Source organism: Crocuta crocuta, unplaced genomic scaffold, assembly GCF_008692635.1.
Source record: "Crocuta crocuta isolate KB4526 unplaced genomic scaffold, BGI_CrCroc_1.0 scaffold271, whole genome shotgun sequence".
Classification (NCBI taxonomy): Eukaryota; Metazoa; Chordata; class Mammalia; order Carnivora; family Hyaenidae; genus Crocuta; species Crocuta crocuta.
The window spans coordinates 1063223-1089277 of record NW_027527824.1 but is presented as its reverse complement, the minus strand read 5'-3'; the positions used below and the strand labels follow the sequence as shown (position 1 = coordinate 1089277).

The 26055-nt window shown below is 52.0% G+C and overlaps 1 protein-coding gene and 1 long non-coding RNA gene across 2 annotated transcripts in view; one reads left to right on the top strand and one right to left on the bottom strand.

Annotated features, from left to right (window-relative positions):
* Window positions 1–26055, bottom strand: part of LOC144241748 (uncharacterized) — a 56286-nt gene that overhangs the window by 703 nt on the left and 29528 nt on the right. The window contains exons 4-7 of the long non-coding RNA XR_013338180.1: window positions 9071–9275; window positions 8496–8590; window positions 3017–3075; window positions 528–705 (exon numbers count right to left, since the gene is read on the bottom strand). This is a non-coding gene — a long non-coding RNA (uncharacterized LOC144241748). The remainder of the gene's footprint in view (window positions 1–527; window positions 706–3016; window positions 3076–8495; window positions 8591–9070; window positions 9276–26055) is intronic.
* Window positions 612–19431, top strand: MOGAT2 (monoacylglycerol O-acyltransferase 2). Its single transcript, XM_077776362.1, has 6 exons — window positions 612–709; window positions 6379–6557; window positions 14775–14979; window positions 15523–15697; window positions 16336–16535; window positions 18006–19431. The coding sequence occupies exons 1-6, from the start codon at window positions 619–621 to the stop codon at window positions 18158–18160; spliced, it is 1005 nt and encodes a 334-aa protein (XP_077632488.1). The 5' UTR covers window positions 612–618; the 3' UTR covers window positions 18161–19431.

The window sequence follows — 26055 nt, the reverse complement described above, 5'->3', positions numbered from 1 at the left end:
GGAGGACAGAGAGGGAGGCGAAGGTGTGGCATGCAGACAGCTCTTCCAAGAGTTCTGCTACGCAGGCAAGCTGAGGAAGGGGGCAGAAGGTGGAGGAGATGGTGGGGCCATGGGATTTATAGGTGGGTGCTATCACTGCACATTTGTAGCGGGCGAGCAGAGGACATGACAGGAGAGTGGCAGGAGATAATTATTGGAGTCAGGTCCCTGGATACATGAGGACAGGATTGCATTATTCTGCTTGGGGCATCATCTTCCAAGTGAAGGGCAAGATTGAAGCAAGCATAGAAAATCATCAGCAGATAAGGCCCTACCCGAGGAGGTAACTCTCCTGGATCAGACTTCCTTCTGGATCAGGCTGACACACTTCCTTTTGTTTTTCCTCCCTTTAGCTAGACCCAGGGCAGGTGGATTCAAAGGTTTCTCCTAGGAAGCAGGTCCCGCCATGGTAGGGCCAGAGGCCTTGAGGCTGGGTGGGGCCAGGTGGGCCCCTCCCCTCCCTTTCCCTCCCCTTTACAAATGCTTACGCAACCTCCAGTGGCAACAAAAAACAGTTGGTGTCTCATCTTGGACCACAGAAGTGCTAGAGGAGCCTCTGGAACCGGCAGAGGAGCCAGCATGGTGGAATTTGCACCCCTGTTCGTGCCGTGGGAGCGCCGGCTGCAGACCTTCATGGTCCTACAGTGGGTCTTCTCTTTCCTGGCCCTGGGTAAGGAGAGATGGGCTGGGGGATGGGAGACCACAGGCACCTGCCACTTCGGGCACACACCGTGCATTGACGGTGGGGAGACATTCGTTCTAAAAGGGGCTTTGCTGTGCTCAGAGCCCCTGGCCAGAGTCCCCCGCCTGGAGGCCTTTGGAGGGCCTGGGAGGGTGTGGGGATAGGGCGGGGTAGAAGCTATCACCTGTGGCTTCCGGCCGGTCACTGAGCTTTCCTGGGGTGGGGGTTCCACCTACTTGAGTACCAGCACAGAGACCCTACCTCAGGCTGCCTGGTGGCATGGGGAGGGACCTAGGTGATTGTGGGACATCTCCAGGCTCCCCAGGCTTCTCAGAGGGAATGGATTTCCTTCTTTCCTTTCAGAGAGGAGGACACTGAGACTGGCAGGTGGGGAAAGAGAAGGGAACAAGGAGAGAACCCTGGGGAGTAAGCGGGGTCCTGGACAAGCCTGGGTCAGGCCCTGGCTGGTCAACTGAGCAGCTGCGTGGCCCCACTGGCCCCACGCCTGACCTCTGCAGGCCTCTATTGCATCAGCTGTAGAATGGGCATAGCAAAGCCGACCTTGCAGGGCTGCTGTGGGATGACGTGAAGAATGTGCTTGCTCTGCCCAGCACACTCCTGGCCCAACCCCATGGGCTGGGGCCCCACAGGAAATATGCTTAGGTTCCCCTACCCGCCCTCCCCCGCCTCAGTGAGCACATTGATCACGGCCGGGGAGCCCACACTTGCTCAAACTCCCCTCTGCTGAAGAGGGCATTTTTGAGGAAGGCCCAGCGCTGAGCATGGAAAGAGAGGAACTGGGGGCCTGTGGGATTCTTCACCTCCTCTGCCAGCATGAGACTGCATAGGCACGGCTTCCCCTGCAGCTCGTGTTCAGCCTGCACACCGATGCCAGTATCCTGGTGCTACAGTATGGGTGTGCTCTGTACAGGCCGGTCAACAGCCATTTCACACACACCCCCCTCCACCCCCATGAACACAGCAGATGCTCCTGCAGACCCTCTCACAATTCTGCAGCTGAAGGAATCACCCCCAGCAAAGCATGCCCTCCAGCATCCTACATCCCTTAGGATTGATCTGTGCCAAGCGTCGTTAAACATGAACTATCTCTGGTTATCCCCATTACACAGAGGAGCAGAGGAACTGAGGGCCTAACTGCCCAAGGTTGTAGGGCCTGCGTCCTTCCAGGGCCAAAGGAAGAAAAGGAAGGAGGAGCAGAGAAAGGGGAGACTGCAGAGGGTGTGGGAGCAGGTGAGGCTAAGAGGCTAAAGGGCAGGTAGAGCTTGGGGCAGGAGGCCCAGCCCAGGGCAAGCTGCAAGTTTGCTGGCTCCTGGTCAAAGGTCACTAGAGGCCCAGAGGCAGGCTGTGGCCCAGGGATCCTACGGAATGAGGTTCATCATGCACAGCACGCCTTGTGTGAGCTTTGTGAGCGGGAGCATGTTTGTCCTTGCGGCTGCACCCCATCTTGCTTCCATCCCCCAGCCCTGTAGGCCTGGGGCTTAGGAGCCTGGGAATGTCAGGAACACCACAGAGAGGCCAAGTAGCCCTGGGCCTGGAGATCTAGAGGGAGGACAGCTGACAAAGGGGATCTGGACTCACCAGTGCTCAGAGAAGGAGGTTTTTCTGTATCCTTTATCCTAGGGGCAAAGGGGAGCTTCAGAAGGGCTTTAGGCAGGGGAGTGACAAGGTCTAATCTGTGTGCCAAAGGTCCTTGTGGCAGCACAGTGGACGAATCTACAGCTTGGATTACGGGACAATTGACTCATTGGCAGGGAGCAATGCTGTCTACATCGGGGATCACCACGTTATGGCCGGCGGGCCAAATCCGGCCCACTGACTGTTTTTGTATCTGTAAAGTTCATGAGTTATGAAGGATGTTTACATGTTTAAGTGGGTGCATTTTAAATGGTTAGATTTAAACCGTTTGAATGTAATATCCTCCAAGTTGCCTCCTGAGCCTCAAAGTCTAAAATATTTATAACCTGTCCCTTTAAAAAAAAACAAAACATTGCCCACCCTGGTCTAGGGAGGTGGGCAGTGGGTGGAGAGAAATGGCCGCACTGGAGAGCTATTGAGGAGATGGGGTCTATAGGGCAGGATTGAAAGTCTGGCCCGAGACTAAGGGCTTCTGGTGGAAGAGTAAAGACTGTGCACAGTTACTGACCAGCTGGTTCATGCAGAGGCCAGAGAAGTGGCTGCAGAAGTCAACTAGGACTTGGCACTAAGGACTCAGGGCCAACAGCCGAATACTTGTAACTTGCTTACTGCTCCCTTCCTCCGCTGTCTATAACTCACACAAGAAGGTAAGCGCCATTTAGGCGGTTTGTCCGTGTCTTCAGCTTCATCTCCTGCTCCTGCAAGAGTGGGAGTCCATAAATATTTGTTGAGTGAATAAATGAGAGCATGATTAGCCAAAATGGTAGAACTGAATCCTAGGTCCCATCCTCCCAGCTTGCTGTGTAGCCTTAACCAGTTTGTGTACCCTCTCTGGATCTTCGTCAAGTGGGGTTTAAAATGTTTCCTCTCAGAGTTGTGAGGATTAAGTGAAAGTAAGTGTCTCCCTTCCTAACTGACCTGTAGCCTGGAGTTTTGTCTGCTGAGAGGGGTTGAAGGGTGAGCTGAGGGTGTGGGGGATGGTGAGTGTGGGGGAGGTCTTTCTGGTTCAATTCTAATGCCCTGTGTGCTTTATCCTAACCTCTTTTTCTGACCACAAAACTAATATGTGCTATCGTAAAACATTCGAACGTAATGTGTGTCCTAAAAGCAACAGACTTCCCCAAATCCTACCCTCCAGTAGCCACTATTAGCCATTTGTTTTTATTCTCTCGAGCTTTTTCTTTTTCTTTTTTAATTTTTTCTTAGTGTTTATTCACGTTTTGAGAGAGAGACAGACACACACACACAGACACACATGTGTGTGGGCGGGGGGGGCAGAGAGAGAGAGAGGGAGAGAATCCCAAGCAGACTCCCTGCTGTCAGCACAGAGTCCCACGCGGGGCTCAGGCTCACAAACCATGAGATCATGACCTGAGCCCAAGTGGGATGCTTAACTGATCACCCAGGCGCCCCTCTCGAGCTGGTTTTCTTAAAGTGGGAGCCACCCACAGAGACTTCTGATTTTGCCCAAGGGGAGGGAGGCCTAGCTGNGCTCCTTTTCTCCTCTGTGTTTGTGCAGCCATATATAAGTGCCAATGTCTTTTTCATACAAATGGTGGCATTTTATTCCTACTCTTCTACAACTTTCTCTTTCAAAGTTTTTATTAAAAAATATTTAAGGGGCACTTGGGTGGCTCAGTCAGTTAAGCGTCTGACTCTTGATTTTGGCTCAGGTCATGATCTCTCATGGCTTGGTGAGTTAGAGCCCCACATGCGGCTGTGTGCTGACAGTGCGGAGCCTGCTTGGGATTCTCTCTCTCTCTCTCTCTCTCTCTCTCTCTCTGCCTCTCCCCAGTTCATGCTCTCTCTGCCTCTCTCAAAATACATAAACTTAAAAAAAATTAACACAAACAGGTGACCAACCCACAAGCACTTAATGGTCCTTCCCCACCCCGTCCAGGAACCGCACGGCCTATGTGAGGATAAAGCACTTTCGAGGAAGAAACTGGCCCACAGGTCTGGGAATGGGGGGACATGGGAGGGAGTGGCTACCCTTGAGAACAGCGACTCAGGACTACCATTTCTTCTAGTTTTTCAAGACATAACAGATGTCAGGGTTTGTATGTGAGGACTCCCCATTTTTCATTATTAGTAACTAATCTAATAGTATTTTAGAATAAAGTGCAAAGATAGACGGAACCCAAGTGTCCATTGGTCCATTGACAGATGAATGAATGAACAAAATGTGACATATACATGCAAGAGAGTCTGATTCAGCCAAAAAAGGAGGGCCATTCTGACACATGCTACAACATGGATGACATGAATGACTGTCAGGACATTCTACTAAGTGAAATAAGCCAGTCACAAAAAGACAAATACTTCATGATTCTTCTCATATGAGGTTCCTAGAAGAGTCCGATTTGTAGAGACAGAAAGTAAAACAGAAGCCGGCAGGGAATGGGGGAGGGGCGCGGGGGGGGCAGTGTNGAGGGCCATTCTGACACATGCTACAACATGGATGACATGAATGACTGTCAGGACATTCTACTAAGTGAAATAAGCCAGTCACAAAAAGACAAATACTTCATGATTCTTCTCATATGAGGTTCCTAGAAGAGTCCGATTTGTAGAGACAGAAAGTAAAACAGAAGCCGGCAGGGAATGGGGGAGGGGCGCGGGGGGGGTCAGTGTTTAAAGGGTACAAAGGTTCCGTTTGGGAAGATGAAGAGTTCTGGATGGGTGGTAGTGATGGCTACACAACGATGTGAACAAACTTATCGCCACTGAACTGTGAGCTTAAACATGGTTAAGGCAATACATTTTATGTTACTCATATTTTACCTCGCTAACAATTTAAAAAACGAAGTGCCCAGTGCCGCACTGGAAAGGTAGCTTTCTGAGGGCAGGACTTTGTGTCCGTCGTTCACAGCTGCACCACCAGCACCGACCTGTCAGAGGTGCTCTGGTTAAAGTGAACATCTGTGAGCCCCAAATCTACATCGTCTGGGCTTAGGAATTTTACCACTGTTCGGACTGGGTCAAAAGTCCCCTCCTCCAGGAAACCTGCCAGGAATGACAGGCCCAATCGACCCTACTTTCAAATAGAATATGCAACTGGAAGCTGGTCTTCTTTAAGAGGATGAGTGCATGGTGTTGAGTGGAGGAAATGGGATGGGGAAGGAGCCATATTCTCTGGGAATATTCTTTCCATCAGCATCAGATTAGGGGCGGCCCACAGACCAGCGGACCCTGAGATGAAGCGGGATTCTAGCCTATGGCAAGGGATTCGGAACTATAGGTCAGACGGGGAATTCCTCACTGGGCCTGGTCCAGCCAGGGCTTGGCTTCTTTCTCCCTCCCCCCTTCACCAGGAAAGGCCCTGCAGGTGGAGGAATCAGCATGAGCAAAAGCTAAGGGATTGAAGGAGCTCAGTGAGCTGTAGGAACCCAGCAGCTAGTGTGGCCAGGGTATTGGAGTTGCATGTGGTTAAGGCGAGGCTGGAGCAGGAGGCAGTACAGCCAGCTCATGGGAAGATTGAATGCCAGGCTGAGCTGGCTGGGCAGTGCCTCATGGGAAAGCCATGCAAGAGTTTTAATAAGAGGAGGATTTGGCCAGCTCTATCTGTGGAAAAATGGGGCAGAGGGCTGGACAGAGAAAGAACGTCTCTGTTTTCTCTAAGGTCCCAGGAGGTGGAGACTAGAAAGAAATAATCCAATCAGTTGTCCAGCAAGCATTTACTGAGCACCTGATGTATGCTGACTATTTTACTGGGGAGATGGAGGGGTTGAGAGAAGACCAGGGTCAGGGAGCCATGCGGTGGGAAAAATGAGTTTTGAACTTCAGCCTACCTACGGTTCAAATCTGTGCTCCCAGTGTGACATTGGCAGGTGCTGCATTCCCTCCTTGAGGGAGTGGGAGGCTGATCTCTTCCTCCCGGGGTTATGGGCTGGACAGGATAGAGCTGCTAGTGCTGGGCATATGGGCAGCCTCAGGGTGGACAATATCACCTCCTTCCTCTCAGACTTCTGACCATTGATGGCTCCTGCTTCCCTCCCCAGCCCAGATCTCCATTATCGTCTTCGTGGGGCTCCTGTTCACAAGATTCTGGTTGCTCAGTGTCCTGTATGCGACCTGGTGGTACCTGGACCGAGACAAGCCACGGCAGGGGGGCAGGGCCATCCAATCCATAAGGCGCTGCTTCTTGTGGAAGTACATGAGGGACTACTTCCCTGTCTCGGTGAGTCCTGGGGCTGGATGGAGCGTGGCCATGTCCATGGCAGGAGCGTGGCCCTGTGTGCAGGAAGTAGAATACTGGGCTGGGAGGTAGGACCTCTGTGGCCACACTACTATGCGGCCTGGGGAAGAGGCCAGTTTCTCTCTGGCCATGGTTTCCCATCTGTGGGGATGTGGGGCCAATGTGAGGAATGATGAACATACAGGGTTGGAAGGAGCTCTGTGGGGCATATAGCGTGGCACACATATGCATCTTATAGGTGTAAACCCCGCAGCAGCCAGGTATGGGGGTCAATGTAGTAAACTCAAGGTCCTAAGAGACCATCTAGCCCCACATTTCATCAGATGGGGAGAATGACAGCCTGAGAGGGACAAAGGTGTAACCAGTGCTACTCAGAAAGCTCTTTTCCTGGTTTTAAAGTGTGTGCATCAACTATAGGCAAAGGGTCAGGGAAACTGGGCCCTGAACTAGTTCTCAGGTTCTATCCTCCTCCAACTCTGGATTACTGTGTGCCCTTGAGGAAGGCCCGATTCTGAACCTGTTTCCCCATGTATCCACGAAGCACACTGGGCCCTCCTGCTCTGAGTACTTTTGAATCTCTCACTGTGACTTAGGGCAACTCATCCCATTGTGGATACGCGACCCTGGATGCAAATGTCAGTCCTAAGTGAAACAGATCCTGGGATTTAACAGACCCCTTGGCTCCTTTACTGAACCCCAGATGGACTAAACCCTCAGATGTAAGCAGCTGGGCAGGGATGGCTTATTCGCCAGATGGGATAGGGTAGGAAGGCAGTGGGGACACAGAGAGGTGCCAGGCAGGGTCAGCCGGCCGTCCCCTGGAAACAGAGGAGAAGAAAGGCATAGAGTGTGGCCTCTGGAGCTGGACAGACTAGGTCCTAATACCAGGGCTGCCACATACCAACTGTGACCTTGGGTGAGTTTCATAGCCTCTCTTAGCCTCAGTTTCCTCATATGTAAAGAGATAATGCCACACACATCACTGAGTTGGGTGGACTTGCTGAGAAGGCAGGAAAGCGCCTTGTAGGTTCTCAGTAAACCAGGAGCTAGTGCTATTTTACTAAGTCAGTGGGGACTCCAGGGAAGCTTGGGCATGCTGTGGAGACGTCGGACAGCCCAGAGCTCTACTCTTCTGACCTTCACACCTGCCTGGCTTCTCCCACTCCATCCTGGAGCCCCGCCTCCTCCTGCCCCCAGCTGGTAAAGGAGGAGGGAGTGGAGGACACAGGCTCACAGAGGTTAAACAACTCACTGACTCGTGGGCACTCAGCATGGGACTCAGGGCTCCTGCCTTGCTCCCTTCTGACAGTCCTGGGGCCTGGACTGGGCAACGGCTGGAGTACAGAAGCCCCTAGTGCCACAGTGAGCAGGGCCTCCTGGGCAAAGGGCAAGAGTGGGACAGGGCAGGGCAGGGCAGAGGGCAGGAAGTTGACTGGCAGAAAATTCTACCCTCATGAGGAGTGACAGATGTTGAAGGGCAGAGTGAATGGGCAGTGCTGAGGCTGCCCTGAGGGTCCAGATTGGGGGAGGTCTTCTCTCCATATTTGCTTCCTCTACAGAGTGCCCTCCCAGGATCTTGTCAGCAAAGACAAGAGGGTCTATGCCAATCCCATCCACTGCCCTTCCTGATCCTCCCCCAGCCAGGCTGCCCTCCAGGAGGGTCTCTCAACCTCGGCACTATTAATACTGGTGGGACACTGCCCTGATTTGCCACAACTCCGCTGTAGGGTTTCAGGATCGCCGCCCAGTGCCAGACCTGTTGCATCACCCCTGCAGAGCATGAGCAGTACCGCCAAGTAGGCAGCAGAGGGGGAGATGGACTTTGACTTCCCCTGTCCTAGGCTGGGAGCCTGCAGGGGTGAGGCTGCGGCCTGCAGATTCCCTCCTCCACATCCTCCCCGGAGACCCTCTTCCACATACCTTTACAGCCCAGGCCCTGCAGAGATCTTGGGGTGGGCGGAGGGGAGGGAGGTCTCAGCTCTGCTGTAGCTCTCTCACATTCCCGGGCCTCTGCCCTGCTGCGTCAAATGTGGGTTTCTGAGCTTCTGTCAGTTCTCAGTGTGATTTTATGAACTAGCATATAGCGATGGAATTTCAAGCAAAATTAGAAAATTTTTCTGGGCCTTGCAGCTTTCTAAACTCACGCCAAAGAGTCAATGATGAAGAGTTTCTTCGCACAGGAGGAGGAAGCACTAATCCCACCTCCTGCTGAAGACCAGCCCCAAGGGTGGGTTTCCCCACCCCCCCCAGCCCCTGAAGATTTCATCATCCCAGGGCAAACACTTGTCTGCACAGGCCCAGGCCTGAGGAGGGTAGAATGCTGTGGACGGGCTGTGACCTGGTGTCAGGAAAGGCTGCAGGCTGGGGACAGGGCAGAACACCTCCCCACCCACACCCGGGACATTCCTCAGTTCCTCCACAGCCGGCAGGTATCACTAGGGACTTCGTGCCTCCCCCCGCCCTGGCCCCTTTCCAACATACTGGGGTCTCCTGACCTGAGTCAGAGGGAGGGAGTAGCCAGCCACCGGCCCAGAACAGATCGCCAGCTTACACTTGGACGTGGTGACACTTCCTCCTGTGATGGCTCCTTTCATCACGGGAGAAGGTCTTCCTACACAGAGACTTGCGCCTGTCCTCAGGACCCTCCCAGGAGTCTCACCTCTGCCTTGAGCACAGCTGTCCCCTCAGCTCTAGGGTGCCCTGCAGGGAATGATAAGGGGTTCCCTTCCCGGTCATTTCGTGTCCTTGCTATTCCACCCTCCCCCTCCCCCCCAGCCAGCAGCTCTCAAGATGCTTTCTGCCCCTGGGCACGTGGATATTTGACGCTGAATGTTGTAGGCCTGTGGGTATTTGGGGGAGGGGCCTGCCGTCATCCTTGGCCTTTACCCGCTAGATGGCAGTAGCACTCCCCTCTGTCAGTTGTGACAACCAAAAATGTCTGCAGACGTTACCACATGTTCTCTGGTGGGGTAGGGGAACTGGCCCCAGTTGAGAACTGCTTTTCTGAAGCTTGGGGTCTGCCTCCCAAACTCCTCCGGGTCTCACCCTTCTCTCCTCTCCAACTCACTACCTACATCCTAACCAACATTTCTTTACCGGGGCTTCGCGTCCGCCGACGCCCCCTACAGTCCATCCTGCACAAAGCGGCCAGAATACTCCGAAACTGTTAAAACACAGAGGTGACTCCCATGACACCTAAAATCAAATCTAATTTTTGCAAAAATTAGACTCTGGACCCATGCTCACGCTTCACCTGCCCCTTTTGCTATCCAAGTTCTCCAGGCATGAGCTGTGTCACTTGGGCTGGTACCCTTACCTGAAGTGCACGGCTTGAGCCCCTTAACCCGCACGGCCTTTCACTTGGGGACTCCTGCACGGCGGCAGAGCCCGCAAGTTACACACGCAGAGCCAGGCTGCCTGTGTTAAAGTCTTGCCTCTGCCACTTTACTAGCTGTGTGACCCGGAACAAGTGAATAGACTTGATGTCTCAGTTTCCTCATCTGTAAAATGGAGCTGTTGCCCCCAGTACTTCCCTTGCGGAGGGAACAAGCAAGTAGGTGTACCAAGGTGCCTGACGCACAGCAGGTCTGGGGATGCGCACGGCCTGGGGCACGCCTTCCATCCCGTGTGTCTTCAATTCTAAGATATCCTTGATGGTAAAACATACCGGTATTTTATGTACTACTAGGAAAAAAGTTCTTCTAATTATAACTGTCAAATGTACCTCGATAGCATAATGTTAAGATGTGAAAAAAAGTTGTTTCTTAGAATTGAGGAACTGTAGCTGCAGATGTCAGTGAGTGTCTGTTCTGTCTGCTCTGTAAGTACCAGGGGGTGAGACAGGGCGGAGAACTCACCAGCTGAGGGGCTGGCCGTGATGGGAGGAGACAGGCAAGGACCCCAGTCTCCCCCTGCCCCCCCCCCCATCTGTGGATGCCTGTATACTGCCAACAGCCTAAAGCTAGAAGGGGATTCCTTGGGTTTAAAGTGGTGATTCTCAAGCTCTGATATATAGCAGAATCCTCTGGGAAATCCGCCACAAATGAGATGCCTGAGGCCAGAGCCAGACTACTGAACCAGACCTTGCTTGCCCTGCATTTTTAAACTGCCCAATAATTAAGGTACATAAATAGGTCATGAACAGGATCTCCAGGACCAGGCCCTGGAGCAGGGAGAGGCGGGTTATTGGTGCGGGAACCACCTTCTCCGGAAGCTGAGCACCCAGAGTCTTCCAAGTTTGACTAAAAAGGAAAAGACCCCAGAGATAGTCCTGAGTCTCATGGCGTGTCTGGGGGTCTGGAACAAAGGCTTCCTGGCCTGGTGCTCTGATGCTCTGGGCAGGAGACAGCAGAACTGAGCTCAGGTCATCTCTGTGGCTTTGGGAAGGTCGCTTACCCCTTTGCATCTCAGTTTGCTCAATGGTCAAATGGGGGTCCTCACACAGGCTAATGGTGTGGGTGCTCTGTGAACCACAAAGAGGCCATCAGGACAGTGGGCTCGTGAGGCATTTGGGTCACCCCAAGAGTGTGAGAAGGCATAAGGGCGTTTGTTGAGAGTTGGGACTGGGGTGACAGGGCAGAGACACAGCGCTCACGGTCCTCCCTCCCACCCATGGTCCAGATGCCATCTCCCCGGGATGCCTCACTCCTCCTACAGGGCGGGGGTCTTCTAGGCAAGGCTCTTGGGGTTCAAAGTAGTGACACCCCTGGGAGAATTGAAAACATGGTCACACAAAGACTAATGTACAAGTGTTCATGGCTACATTATTTCTAATGGCCAAAGGGTGGAAATAATTTCAATGTCTGTCAAGAGATAAATGAACAAAAATATGGTCTGTCCATACAATGGAATAGCATTCAATCAGAAAAAGGAATGAAGTACTGACATGCTTCAATGTGGATGAACCTTGGAGACATTCTGCAAAAGTGAAAGAAGATAGACACAAAAGGCCACCTATTTGTGTGATTCCGTTTGCAGGAAATGCCCAGAACATGCAAGCACATAGACACAGAAAGCAGATTAGCGGTTGCCAGGGGCTGGGGAGTGGGGTGTGCCTGATAACGGGTATGAGGTTTCTCTCTGGGGTGTTGAAAATGCTCTGGAATTAGAGAGGGGTGATGGTCGTTCACCTCTGAAGTACACTAAAACCGCTCAATTGCACACTTTAAAAAAGGTGAATTTTATGGTGTGTGAATTATGGTGTGTGGGTCTCCTGACTTGCAGCTCAGACTCCTCTACCCTGCTCTTGGAACCCAGGTGACAGGTTGGGACAGGATAGGGAACAGGGGGCTTCCTTCTGAGGCTGCATCAGCTTCCTCTATTCGTGAGTCCTTTCTTCCTTCTTTCTAGTCTTTCCAGAGTGTCTCCTCTATTCCAGGCCTGTGCTTGGGTCAGGTGAGGCATCAGACAGGTGGTCTCTAATCTCAAGACCCTCACAGACCCTACGACCCAGCAATTGCACTATTAGGTATTTATCCAGGGGATACAGGGGTGCTGTTTCGAAGGGGCACATGCACCCCAGTGTTTATAGCAGTGCTATCAACAATAGCCAAAGTATGGAAGAGCCCAAATGTTCGTCGACGGATGAATGGATAAAGAAGATGTGATGGAGTATTACTCGGCAATCAAAAAGTGAAATCTTGCCGTTTGCAACTATGCAGATGGAAATGGAGGGTATTATCCTAAGTGAAATTCGTCAGTCAGGNCTAAGCGAAAGTCGGACGCTTAACCGACTAAGCCACCCAGGCGCCCCAAGAGATTCTTAAATACAGAGAACAAACTGAGGGTTGCGGAGGGGTTGTGGGATGGAGGGTGGGCTAAATGGGTGAGGGGCATTAAGGAATCTACTCCTGAAATCATTGCTGCCACTATATGCTAACTAACTTGGATGTACATTACATAATTAATTAATGTAATTAAAAAATTTAAAAGACTCTCACAGTGAGGTAGTGATATCACTTGGGCCCAGGGGACAGATAGAAGAGGTTAGCACAGAGAAACAGCAGTAGAGACTATGTCTAGGGAGGTGCAGACCAGGCCTTAGCGAGACAGTGACGGCCCCAATCAGTGCACACACCAGGACACGCAAATGTAAATGCACGTGCAAGTAGTGGCACAGGCGCTCACATTCATCAGGATGTGTCTCTAGACACAAAGGCTTCTTTATTAAGGATAATCATTCTTTCATTTATTCACTCATTTTGTTCATTTATACATTCATTGTTCATCTAAAATAAGTAATACATCCTTGTTCAGAATTCAAAAGGGACCAAAGGGTATGTGGTAAAGGGTCCCCCCCACCCACTCAGTTTTCATCTCCTCCCTTCGCTCCCCAGAGGCAACTGTGATGACCAGCGTTTGGCGTGCAGAGGACTCTGTTGTGTAAGCATTTCACAGTTTGCCTGAATGGGCCCCGTTGATGGATGTTGGAGGGGATGCCAGGCTGTTGCTAGTCCAAAAAAAAAAAGATGCTGCGGTTCATCATCTTGTCCGCATGTCATTTTGCACAGGCACAAGCAATTCCTCGGCTGTGAAGTTGCTGGGGTAAAAGGTCAATTACGCCTTTTGGTTGTAATAGCTCTTGCCAAATTGCCTTTATGGAGGTCGCACAAAATTGCCTTCCCACTGGCTGAGAAGGAAGTAATGGGCTAGTGCTTCTGTGCCGGTGGCCAGGTATGTGTGTAGGGAAACACCGCCAGATAGGTTCCTGTGCAAGTAGCTTTCTCACTGAGAATAGCCAGAGGTTTCTCTCCTCCATCTTTATTTTCACATCCAGTAAGTCTACCACTGCGTGAGTAGAAGTGGTTTGTCCTTGTATGGGAGGCAATGGTCCTTCCCGCAACTGTGGTCCCTGCAGCCTCTCTGCAAAGGGTCATGGGTAACTGGGGGCCATACTGGGCAGGAGGGTGGATTGCAGAAATCAAGTCCAGGAGAATCTGTGGCTGTTCAGCCTCGATGGGACGGACAGGCTCAGATCCCCATCGCTGCGCCCCCCTGGTTCCCTCAGGGACTCTGAAAGCAGGCAGCCAGGCCTCACCGACCACAAAGGCAGCAACATGAAACCTCAGGGAGTCACCTGTCACAAGTCTTAGCTTGACGACAGGAAGAACTTCCACCCTGGCAAAGCTGACCCAGAGTGGAAAGGGCTGCCCCACGCCCAGCAGTGTAGATGGCAGGGACTGGCCAGTCTTACCAGAGAGTCTCCAGCCAGGGGCTTAGAGCGTGGGCCAGGGGCCTCAGGGGCCTTCAAACTTTGGTGGCTGTGTTCCCAGGGTGCAGGACAGCGTAAAGGGTGGGCCTGTGGGTCCTGGCAGGGTGGGAAAGGGATTGCCCCCAACCACACACACACACACACACACACACACACACACACACTCAAAATCACTGCCCACCACAGTAATCTTCGCAGACTGGACCATGGAGCAGCTGTCCAGCAATGGGTAGGCTGACAGCAGTATTTGTTAGCTCAGTTCCTGCCCCTCCACCCTCACTGCACTTCATGCAGGAGCTGCTAAGGACAACAGCTCTCCTCTCCCAGTCAATGTGCAATGAGTCAACGGTCCCTGCTCCTCCCTCCATGCTGCAGGCCTGACCAGACTCTGGCAAGTTGCTCGCTGCAGGGAGAGCGCAGGGCTGGGGAAAGAAAGATGAAGGGACAAATGGAGATGAGGGGGCGGAGGAGGGTTGGGGAGGGGGACAGGGAGCCGCAGGGAGCCACTTGCTTTCTCCAGAAGGGTAAACAGGACTTGAACCAGCCTCCTGGACTGCACGCTCTTTCAACCACTCATGCTATATCTTGCAAATGCTCACTTAAGTGCCAATTTTTCTTATATTGAGTTTTGTGAAAACGGAGCTTTTCCAGCAGGGTGGCGCCCCTGTGTGTCACTTTGATGCCTTCGAATTATATCTGGTCCTGTCATAATCTTGGTAATTCCAGAGCACCAACAGACTCAAGCTTCTCAGTAGTCCTGGGAGGAAGGCAGGACAGAGCTAAATGTCCCCATTTTGCAGATGAAGAGCCTGAGAGGGAAGTAATTTGTCTGAAGCCAGCAGTGAACTGAGACGGTATCACGGGTGCATTCACACATCATATCTCGATCCTCACAAGAGCCTGAGGCTCAGAGAGGGGGAGCGACACTGACGAGTGGCGTGGTCAGGGTTGGCACACAGGTCCAGCTCACCAGGTCGCTGTCCTTGCAGCTGGTCAAGACTGCTGAGCTGGACCCCTCCCGGAACTACCTTGCTGGCTTCCACCCCCACGGGGTCCTGGCTGCTGGAGCCTTTGTCAACCTGTGCACAGAGAGCACGGGCTTCCCTTCGCTTTTCCCTGGCATACGCCCCCATCTGATGATGCTGACCCTGTGGTTCCGGGCTCCTTTCTTCAGGGATTACATCATGTCAGGGGGTGAGTCTTCACACCCCTGGGGAGCCTGAGAGGATGAGGCTGGAGGCATGGGAAGAGGCATTGTGGTAAGGGCTGCCATCGGTTCTGTGGGTTTTTTTTTTTTTAATGTTTATTTTTGAGAGAGAGAGAATGAGTGGGGGAGGGAGTCAGATAGAAAGGAGACACAGAATCAGCACAGAACCCAACACGGGGCTCAAACCCATGAGCCATGAGATCATGACCTGAGCCCAAGTCGGATGCTTAACTGATTGAGCCACCCAGGTGCCCCAGCAGTTCTGTACTTCTGATAAGAGCATGTGCAATGGGAGGTGGCTAGACCCAAGGAAGTACTTCCCATAGCATCATGTGGGGCAATGAGCTTGGTGAGGGTTTTAGGAAAAGGGAGAGGACTCAGTTCCAGTCTTCAGGGAAATGCAAGCTGGAGTGGGTGGGGTGGGTACCCAGGCCTCTGTGGCCACTTTTGGTGATCCCTTTCTTGGGTCACATCCACTCGACAATCCCTGCTCCCTTCCCCCATACCTGACCACCTTCTTCTCTTCCCAGGGCTGGTCAGTTCAGACAAGGAGAGTGCTGCTCACATTCTCAGCAGGAAGGAAGGTGGCAATCTACTGGCCATCATCGTAGGTGGTGCCCAGGAGGCACTGAATGCCAGGCCTGGAGCCTACACGCTGTTGCTGCGGAACCGCAAGGGCTTCGTCAGACTCGCCCTGATGCATGGGTATCTGGGAAGAGGGCTCTCAGTTCAGCTGGAGATTGGCAAGGACCAGATTTTGGCAGGAAAACACCAAACTAATGCAGATTGTATTGGGGCAGGGAGGAGAGTCTTAGTCTCTTTACAATAAAGATTCTACTTTGAAGAGAAACATGCTATGGCATGCCCAAATACCCAGAAAAGATTTCAGAAGGGAAGCACGGCGATCAAAGGGACTAGGTGGGAAGGGCTATATTTGCCCAAAGCTGGCACTAGAGCTGACATCCATAGTCTCCGGGAAAATGGAGTTTGGGGCATATCACAGAGCCGTTCTACTTTGAAGCATCTTTGAAGAATACAAGCTAGCTGGGGCTGGAGATGTTTTCTACAAAGTTCACAGACGTTTTATGTCTGGGAGGACTCTCTGAAGCATTCTGGTCTGTCTGTCCTGTTACAACTGGGAGGTTGTGGCCCTGAGAGGGGCCAGGTCCTGCCCAAGTTCAGAGAATGAAGCTACAGCAGGTCTGGTAGACAACTCAGGCTTCCTACTCCTGGCCTGGGGCTCTGTCCTCTGCTCCAATTCCTGTTCACTGGGTCCCTGCAGGAAGCTAGCTGGGGTCTTCTTTGGGGCCTTCCATGCGTATTCTCTTCCTGTCTCCCTCCAGGGCTGCTCTCGTGCCGATCTTCTCCTTCGGGGAGAATGAACTATTTGACCAGGTTGCGAATTCTCCCGGCTCCTGGTTGCGCTGGATCCAGAACCGGCTGCAGAAGATCATGGGCATCTCCCTCCCGCTCTTTCATGGCCGTGGTGTCTTCCAGTACAGCTTTGGTCTTATACCCTACCGCCAGCCCATCACCACCGTGGGTGAGCTGAGACCCAGCCTGTGGCGAGGGGATGGGGGATCGGCTCCAGGGAAAAGGGGCCTGCAAGGGGGACATGGAGATGGGTCACACATCCTTGCCCATCTAGAATGGAGCTCACATTCTAGACTGGGAAACATACACATAAGCAGATAGACCTAATACAGGGCACTTTGGGATGGGAACTGTAACAGAGGCACAAAGAACAGTAGTCACTGATTACAGAGTACCTGCTGCGTGCCAGGCACTGCACTGGCTTCCTTACTTGCAGCAGCTCAATTTAGCCTAAGGGCCTTCCAGGTAGGGACTATTATCCCTATTTCACTCGTGGCAAACTGAGGCTCGGAGAAGTTAAGTAACTTCCAAAAGATCATACTACCTTTGAGTAACAAAGTTGAGGACTGAATCAGGACCAATTTGACTCTTTATTATGCTAGAGAAGAAGAGTTTTTAATTTAACTTAGAGGATCTAATAGGACTTATTGGAGAAGGTGGATACTAAGAAAGGGCATTCCAAGTCTGTTAGAATTGTAGGTAGAGTAACAATCAATAAATCAATCAAATTAAAAAAAAATTTTTTTTAAGGTAAAAAAAAACACCGCTGCTGCCTCCAGGAAAAGGCAAAGGAGCTACCTTCCCAGCCAGGCAGAGCCAGAGGAAGGAGGTTAGTTAGGGCTTCCTGACTCCTCCCTAGAACAAAGGGGGCATTATGGGCCAGGTGGAGAGCAGGAGGGAAAGAAGCGCTTCCTGGGCTGTAGTCCCACCTCACCCTAGAGCTATAGGCACTCCTTTTTATTTTTCTCTTTTCTTTTTAATGTTTATTTATATTTGAGAGAGAGAGACAGTGAGCATGAGCAGGGGAGGGCCAGAAAGAGATGGAGACAGAATCTGAAGCAGGCTCCAGGCTCTGAGCTGTCAGCACAGAGCCTGATGTGGGGCTCAAACCCACGAGCTGTGAGATCATGACCTGAGCCGAAGTTGGACGCTCAACCCACTGAGCCACCCAGGTGCCCCAAACTATAAGCACTTCTAATTGTGACATCTTGGGCTCCCCGAACAGTGTAGCCTGGAAATTAAGAGCATATCCTCAGGATTTAAAAATTGGAACTGTTTCTTCCTGGCTGTGTGACCTTGAACAAGTTACTTAACTGCTCTGAGCCTCATTTCCTCACCTGTCAACTGGGAATAGGAAGAGTTTCTATCCCCATAGAGTTGTTATGAGGATTAGAGATAATGCATGGAAAGTGCCTGACACATTGCATGGCACATTGCAATGCCAGCTGGTGTAGTTATTAAGTCAGAATCTTGGAGTTACCATAACATCTTAGAATCCATCATCCAAAACAGGGCAGAAAGGGATGGAAATAAGAGCCCTTTCCTGCAGAGATGCCCTTGGGGGTGGGCACTTGCCCCAAGGGCCCCTGCAACCCCGTGGCTCCTGCTCTGGTCTAGCACCCACATTTGTGTCTTGCAGTAGGAAAACCCATTGAGGTGCAAAAGACGCTGCATCCCTCACAGGAGGAGGTGGACAAGCTTCATCAGCGCTACATCAAGGAGCTGTGTGACCTCTTCGAAGCCCACAAGCTCAAGTACAATGTCCCTGTGGACCAGCACTTGGAGTTCTGCTGAATGGCTCCCCAGAGGACAGGGCTGGCATTAGGGAGCCCAGCTGGAGGCACTGCGATCTGGAAAGGCTTCCTGGAGGAGTCTGTTGAGCATATCTTCATAGCCTTCCCAAACTTTTGCAAATCCAACCATGCCAGGCCCCGAGTCTCAGCTGCCAATTTGGGCATTGCTGATTTGCACTCCTGCTGCAAAGTCCCTTCAAGCCTCCCTCTCCTTGGCCTCCTCCTCCTCTCTGAAGGGGGCAGAGAGCTGGAAGAGAGTGATTTCTGAGGTCTCTATCCCCTGTTATAATGTCACTCAAAAGGCAGAGAAAGAGAACAGTAGCTGTCACCAGGTTTTCTTCCTCTGCCTTGAGTAACAGCCAAAAGAAGCCCCAAGCTCCAGCCCCGTCTCCTACAGGGTCCCTCACCCTGCACTCTCATGTCCCCTTTCCTCCCTCCCTGAGCCAGAGAGGAGGAGATGGCCTTGAACTTCTGCGCTCATGCCAGGCACCTGTGAGTTTCTGGATCCTCTGAACTGTAGACTGGCAGTCACAGGGGCCCGAAAGGTGGTTAAGGAGAAACATGCTCTGTTACTGTGCTCATATAGCCATGCTCTGTTATATGACAGTGGGCAGACCTCTTCACCCTCCCTCTGAGCCTCAGTCTCCCTGCCTAACTGAGATGAACCTAGAGTCTAAGCTCTGACAGTACATAGGCACAGAGCTCCATGAAGCACCTCTTACTTGTCCATGGTGATTTCAGCCCCTGACCTTAGCACAGAAAGGTGGGAGGTCTCCATAAATGTCAGCTCAACAAATTCTGTTGTAGCCTTCTTCTGTTCCTCTCCATCTCCCAACAAAGAGGCTGGCCAAAGCCTCTCTTCCCCCACCTGGCCCTGTGGCCTTTAGCCCTATCTCATCTTCCCAGAAGGAGGATCAGACTGGGCCAGATAATGCCATGTTGACGCTTCTTCCTGATCCGATGGCCCCAAGCTTACCCTCCCTGGGCCTGTTCTGTTGGGCAGGAAGGTGAGAGGCTACGTTAAGACACAGGGCAGACCAACACAGAGAATAAAGACCAGACGCAAGGGGTGCATGTCTGTGTGTGTCTGCCCTGTGGGTGAGATGGGGACAGATGCACCTATGGGAAGAATTCTGGATTCCTGGGTTTGGGACACACATCAATAGTGAAAAACAGGATGCCCAGGGCAGGGACCTTACTTGTGACTCCTCTCTCATCCTCCAGCAGCAAAGCAGGGTCCTTTCCCTCCTGGAGCAAATCATACCAGTAACTACAAATGGGGGACATGTAAAAGGTATAAATTTGGGTTTAAATCCTAGCTCATCCATTTTGGTGACCCTGGGCAAGTCGTGTCATTTCCAAACCTCAATTTTGCCATCTGAGAAATGAAGCTGTAAGCATAGTAAGTAAGCACACTCATATTTTGAGTGTATAAGCCACTCCACGTCATGTCTGGAATGATGTGGAGAACGTGTAAATTAGGACCCAGGTGATCAATGTACTCAGGAAGGTGCCTGTTATCCTACGAGGCAGCATGTTAGAAGGGTCACAAAGAGAGGTGGGAACAAAGAACAGTGGAGTTCAGAGGAGGGAGTGATGGTTTTCAGCCAGAAAGAAGGGGAGGGAGTGATAGGTGGGCAGGGCCATGAAGGGAAGGGCAAGATTTTGCAAACGAGAGAAGTACTCGCCCATTGTAGCTCTCTGTTGCTGTATAGTGGGCCATGCCAAAACGGAATAGCCAAAGAAGCAAGGCATTATTATTTCCCACAATTCTGTGGGTTGTCCTGGGCTCCATGAAGCTGCATTCAGCAGGGGCTGGGCCCACTGGGGTGTAGGGGGACTGGCTGGGTATCTTTCCTCAGGTGGGCATGGGGACCCTCCCCATACTGATGGGTCTTCAGCATTCAGTCGTGGTTAGATTTTGTAAGAATGAAAGCAAGGCTGCAAGACCTCCTAAGTCCTGGGCTGAGCAACTTGCACAGTCACTTCATCATATTCTGTTGATCAGAGCAATTCATGAGGCGCCCTACCCCCCACCCCCTAGTTTCAGGGGTGAGGAGTAGACTCCGCCTCCACCTGGGAGGAGCATCAATGTCACAATACAAAAGGCTGGAGGTTCATGAGGGGATTCTGCGGCCATCTTTGCAAACAATCTACTGAACAGTTCCCACAAGTCTGGAATTCGCTGTGTGATGGTGATAGAGCTATATTCTGTCCCCAGGGCCCCAGTTCAGCCTCTGCCGCTTGCCCCAATCTATCCTCAATGACCATCCATGAAGAGCTGTCTAAAACACAAATCTGGTTGTGTCAACCCCTACTCAATTCCCTTCTGTGGCTCTCCATTGTTCCTAGAGTTTGTATCACCTTGTATCCCAACAGGGACCAGATGGCATGTTGAAGGCAGGATAATTTAAGGAGGGTTTAATGAAGGAATGATCTTCTGAGGTGCATGGGAAACCACACGGGGGGGCAGTGACCCAAACCGGTAGAGTGCAGTGTGTTGCATGCAGGGGCCATCGCTGGTCGGAGACCACAGACTGTGCGGGTGACCCTGCAGGGCAAGAGCCAGGAGCGGGCATTCCCACTTTCCTCTCTCCCTCCCTCTTCTGCTAAGGTTCCCTATTGCCCAAATCCAACTGCAAGCTGGAGGGCACAATGGCCTGTGGCCGCAGTCCACACAGGTAGGTCTCCAGGAAAGAGCCTGGTGGAGACAGGTGGAGAGTGGATCTGGAGGGCTTGATGGAAGACAGATATCCACGTTGTGGCCCAAGCTTCTTAGCCTGCCATTCACCACTCTTCCACCATCTGGCCCAGTTTTCTCCATCCTTCATTTCCCCTCCTCCATTAGCCACGGGCTCCCATCACACAGAACCATTTGCAGTTACTTGTACCAGATTTGCTCTCTTTCCTGTAGGCTTTGCCCAGGCTGTTCCCTCTGCTGGGAATATCTTCTCCCCCACCTACCTCCCCCTTTGTCTGGGAAATTCCTAGTCATCTTCCAACACTAGTTTCTTCTACTCAAGGAAGTCTTCCCTAATGCCCTGGGTCAAGGTAGGGGTTCCACTGGGTGCCCAAGACTTTCCTTTCCTCTCACAGCACCTGGGTGACTGCTGGGTGGTCACAGTCCTATGCATGATACTCCTGCCTCCAGCGATCCCCCTCCCAGCCTACCCACATATAGCACCTGCCTCTACCATCTGAAACCCAACTCCCTAAAGTGGCCTCCAATGTCGCAGGCTAATGCCTATAGTCCTCGGCAACTAGAATCTTTCTCATCTGCCCCTAGACCTCGCCAGCCTCACCTGATGAATCTCCTCCCCTGCACCCCATCATCCCGGTGCCCCTCACGACTTGCCTAGGGCACACTGTGCTCGCACCCGCTGTGCTCTGGGGCATGCTGTTCTCTTTCCTTGGAACAAGCTTCCTCCTTGACCTGGTTGACATCACTCATCCCCAAAGTGCACCTTCCTTTGTCAGCCTTCAGGACACCCCACCCATTCTCATACCCTGCCTCCCACCTCACTGCCCTGAGCCAGAGTTAGTTACCCCTCTCTGGGGCTAGGCGCAGGGGTGAAAGGGCCATGGTCATTAGTGGGTGAGTGGACTTCACTGTCTCTTGGTAGACTGGGAAGCCTCTGAAGGTCAAGATCATATCCTTGTTGCCTTCAGCCCCACCCCAGCATGCAGCACAGGACCTAGGGCACCTCAGCATGCCACTGACTGTGAGTTGGTTGCATAAATGAATTTTATGCACATGGTACTTCCTCTCAGTCCAGCACACTTGGCCTGGGGCAAGTACAACCTGGACCTTGGCTTTGCACTTGGGGGTGATTAAATCAGCTCTCTGATGCTATATAAAAATGTTCCAGGGGCACTTGGCTGGCTCAGTCAGTAGAGCAGGAGACTCTTAATCCCAAGGTCATGAGTTTAAGCCCTACGTTAGGTGTGGGGCTTACTTAAAAAAAAAATAAATAAATAAAATAAATACTTAGTTGCTTTAAACCACAGACACTTACTGTCCCACAGCTTCTGAGGTCAGGAATCTGGGAGTGGCTTCCCTGAGGGGTTCTGGCTCAGGTGAATAAGGAGGTGCAGCCATGCTGTTGGCTGGGGCTGCATCCCAGGAGGCCTGAGTAGCGCTGGAGGATCCACCCCAGGCTCAGCCACGTGGCTGTTGGCAGGAGGCTCTGGACCTGTCTGTGTGGACCTCTCCAGAGGGCTGCCTGCCCGTGGTGTAGCTTCTTCCAGAGCAAGCTTGGAGAGAGAAGAGCCACACTGCCTTTTATGGCCTACCTCCTGCGTCACACACCATAAATTCTGCCTCATTGTGTTGGTGGCATGTGAGACACTCTGGACAAGAGTGGGGATCCCAGGGGGTGAGGTCACTGGAGGCCAAGCTTGGAGGCTGGCTAATGATGGTAATGAGCCCTCAGAGATGTGGTTTCCTCTTTTAGAGGAAGACTTCCCTAATGCCCTTGGTAGATGTAGGCTTTCCACTGGGTGCCCCAGATTTCCTCCTTCCCCTGCTGTGGCTCTGAGCACCTGGATGGCTGCTGGCTGGTCACAGCCCTGTGCACGACATTCCTGCCTCCAGTGATCCCCCTCCAGCCTACCCACATATAGCACCTGCCTCCACTCTCTGAATAAAACCAACTCCCTGAAATGGTCAGTGTCTCAGGCTAATGCCGTTACTCCCCCTCAGCCTCTGAGGGTGACACCACACTGTGTGTGGGCGCACAAAGTAGCTGCCTGGCTGGCCCCTGAGAGGGTTCTCAGATGGGTGGGGACAGTTTGAACAGAGATCAGAGGACAGAATGCTGGCCCTGACCTCCTAGCCTGGCCAGGCTGGAGTAAGAGGTGACCATGAGATTTGAAGGTGTCAGGATGGGAGAAAGGGAGGGGCGAGAGACTTGGGGGGCCAGAGGGCAGAGAATTTCCCCCCTTTTCACAGTGACCTTGGGCACCCTGTGTGGAAGACAATATCAGCACAAGAAAAGGTGGAGCCTGCTCTCGGAGGAGGGCTGCCCCAGAAATCTGCCCAGATAGGAGCATCCTCACTACACTGTGAGTAAAACACGGCCTTTTCCCATGACTGCTGTAGTAGTTAGCCTCCCAACTAGTACCCCGTGCCAGAACACCACCTGTAGGAGTTCAGCTATCACTTAGTCCCTCCTGACTGACATCCCCCTCAGGGCCCCTCAGAGCCTGCCTCAGGGGCCTCCACATCGTGCAGGAAGACAGTTCCCCGACCGCGCGTACACACACAGAGAGATTCAGACAGCCAGAGGACAGCAGGATTTGGAAGGTGCAGTAATCAGGGTCAGAGGCCCTCAAGTGTGGGGTGAGCTGGAGTCTCCTCTAGAAATCAGGCTGCCCTTTGGCCTGGGAAAAAGTTCTCAGATGCCATTACCCACAGGGAGCAAAGGGCCCATTGGGGCCCAGCCTGTCTGACACTGCTTTATGGTGACAGGTCAGACGGGGGTCAGCCAGCTTAGCAATGCCAGCAGCCACGTGGCATGGGCCAAGTGCTGGCCTCACCAGGGGCCTGGCCGTGCTTTGCAAGGGTTCAGGAGGAGGCTGAGGCATGGAGGACAGAAGATGCTGAGTGAGCAAAGGCAGGGAGGATGGGCAGTGCAGGGCACACGTGGGTGATGGCTGCTGTCATGGCTCAGGGGACAAGAGTGAGGCGTAGGGAAGAGGAGGCTGGGGCTTTAGGCTTTTGTTCAGCAGACTTTGACTAAGGGAGTGGTGAGCAAGGCAGCCAGGTTCCCAAACTTTGCCTTGCCTCCTCTCTGGGGAAACCCAAATGTCCAGTCAAGGAGTCAGCAATTTATCCCCAAGGTAGGGAGGAGACCTGGAAGGTCCTTGCGCTGGAGTGGGTCATGGGCGGCACCAGAAGGGCAGTGGATGTCTTGGGCTGAACTGGGCATCTGTCTTAACGACCACACAGAAGGACAGAGCCAGCAGGTTGAGCCACTTACTGAGAACCTAGTACATGCAGGGCTCTGGCGGGATGCTCTACACGCACCATCTCAATGATATCGCAGTGACACCCACTCTTATGCTAAATGGGGTTCGTGTGTCAGAGAGGTTAAAGGACTTTCTGGAATCCTGGTCTCAGTATGAAGGCTGCTTGACCAGACAGCTATTTCGTGTTGCTCCCACTCTGCCTAGTTTTCTCAAACTGGGCAGAATGGCACAATGGAGGTGGCCGGGCCCGAGAACCAGCAAGGCTCGCTCATGGCACCACTCCCACCTGCCTGGCCACGTCACACACCTCCCCGAGGCGTGGTTTCATCACCTGTAAAAGCTTCACCCACAAATGAGGACTCAATAAATTCTTATTCCTTACCCCTCCCCTTTGGAAATGCCAGGAAATGGATTTCGAAAGACCTGGTAGAGCTTGTGGGTCATGAATGAGGTTTGGGCTTTTCTTAGACTCTAACTCTTCACCCTCATTTGCCAGAAAACCTTTAACCAGTTGAAGTGTTCAGTGATACGTCTTCAGTGAGGGAATGAGTGGAAATAGACAGGCAGGCAGGCTTTTTCTAGTAGCCCCTCTGGTAGCCCCTTTTAAAGGGACACTGAAAAGAACAAAATCCAGCAGTAAACCCTGGGCCCATTAATAAAATGCAATGATTAACGATCAAAGGGGGCCTCCCCCTTTAAAAAATGCAAAAGTTGTCAGAAGCTGGCATTTGGATATGCCTAGATCAATGCCTCGCAAAATGTGTGTGGCAGATGACCATATTCGTGTGCGTGTGTTGGGGTGGGGTGGGAGGTTCTCTAATCCATTTTGGATCTATTCATTTGTAAAAATACAATATAAATTACCAGAAAAATGGAATGTGAAAACAAAGATAAACATAGTACAAGCCCACGTTTTTATATGTACTTTCAACAGACATGAAATTACTCTGCCACATTGCTCTAAAGTCTCTGAGCAGTTACTCTCGAATTCTGTACTTACTTTGTCAGGAACCAGTAACAATCAACTAATGGACACAGCCCTGTCCTTGGACCACGCTGGAGCAGCACTGCCTTAGAGCCCACTGGGGGAGACTAATTACTGGCATCGTAGGATTGTTGTGAAATAAGGTCCACGAAACCACTTGGTGAACTGCAAAGCGCTATACAAGGATTGGCTGGGGCTGAGGTCTTGGCCACTCATACACAGGTAAGCCGAGGGGGCTCTGGGAAGGGAAGGACTGGCCTGAAGGCACATAGTGGTGGATACTGGAGTGTGCCACCCAGACGCACCTTCGAGGAAGGACACTGTGCCAGGTGCAGACAGCTGCCTCCAAGAGGGCACCAATCCGATGGCTGATCTGGACGGGACACAAAGGCTTGACCACTTCAGCCCAGATCAGGACAGCTCTGATGGACCATTTCTGTCCAGCTTCTCCCTCTGCCCAATTCCGCCACCTTCCCTCCTTTCTGTGGGTATAGAGACCAAGGGCTGACATCCCAGAGGCTAAGCGCCCTCTCAGAATCCACCTCCTAGAGAACATAACCTGTGACATCATGCACATATCCAGAGTTACATCTCAATGTGAGGCTCAGAGAGATTCACTAACCTGCCCAAAGTCACACAGTATTCAAATGGTTTTTAAGTTTTTGGAGTCAGGATTTATACTCAGATCTGATGGCAAAGCCAGTGCCCTTTGCCTGATGAGGGAAATCTCCTGACTACCAGCTTGGGAAACAAAGGAAAGGATCAGAAAAATTGAATTCAAGTTGGGAAATTTAGTAACTCTATTCAAAATGGCATACCATTTTGGAAGACATTTTGGCAATTTTTTTTTTTTTACTTTCATAGTTTATTGTCAAGTTGGTTTCCATATAACACCCAGTGCTCATCCCAACAAGTGCCCTCCTCCATGCCCATCACCCCCC

Coding starts and splice junctions, on each gene's coding strand:
- MOGAT2 (XM_077776362.1), top strand. CDS start 619: ATGGTGGAATTTGCACCCCTGTTCGTGCCGTGGGAGCGCCGGCTGCAG. Junction 710..6,378: donor CTTCTCTTTCCTGGCCCTGG/GTAAGGAGAGAT, acceptor TTCCCTCCCCAG/CCCAGATCTCCATTATCGTC. Junction 16,536..18,005: donor CCAGCCCATCACCACCGTGG/GTGAGCTGAGAC, acceptor TGTGTCTTGCAG/TAGGAAAACCCATTGAGGTG.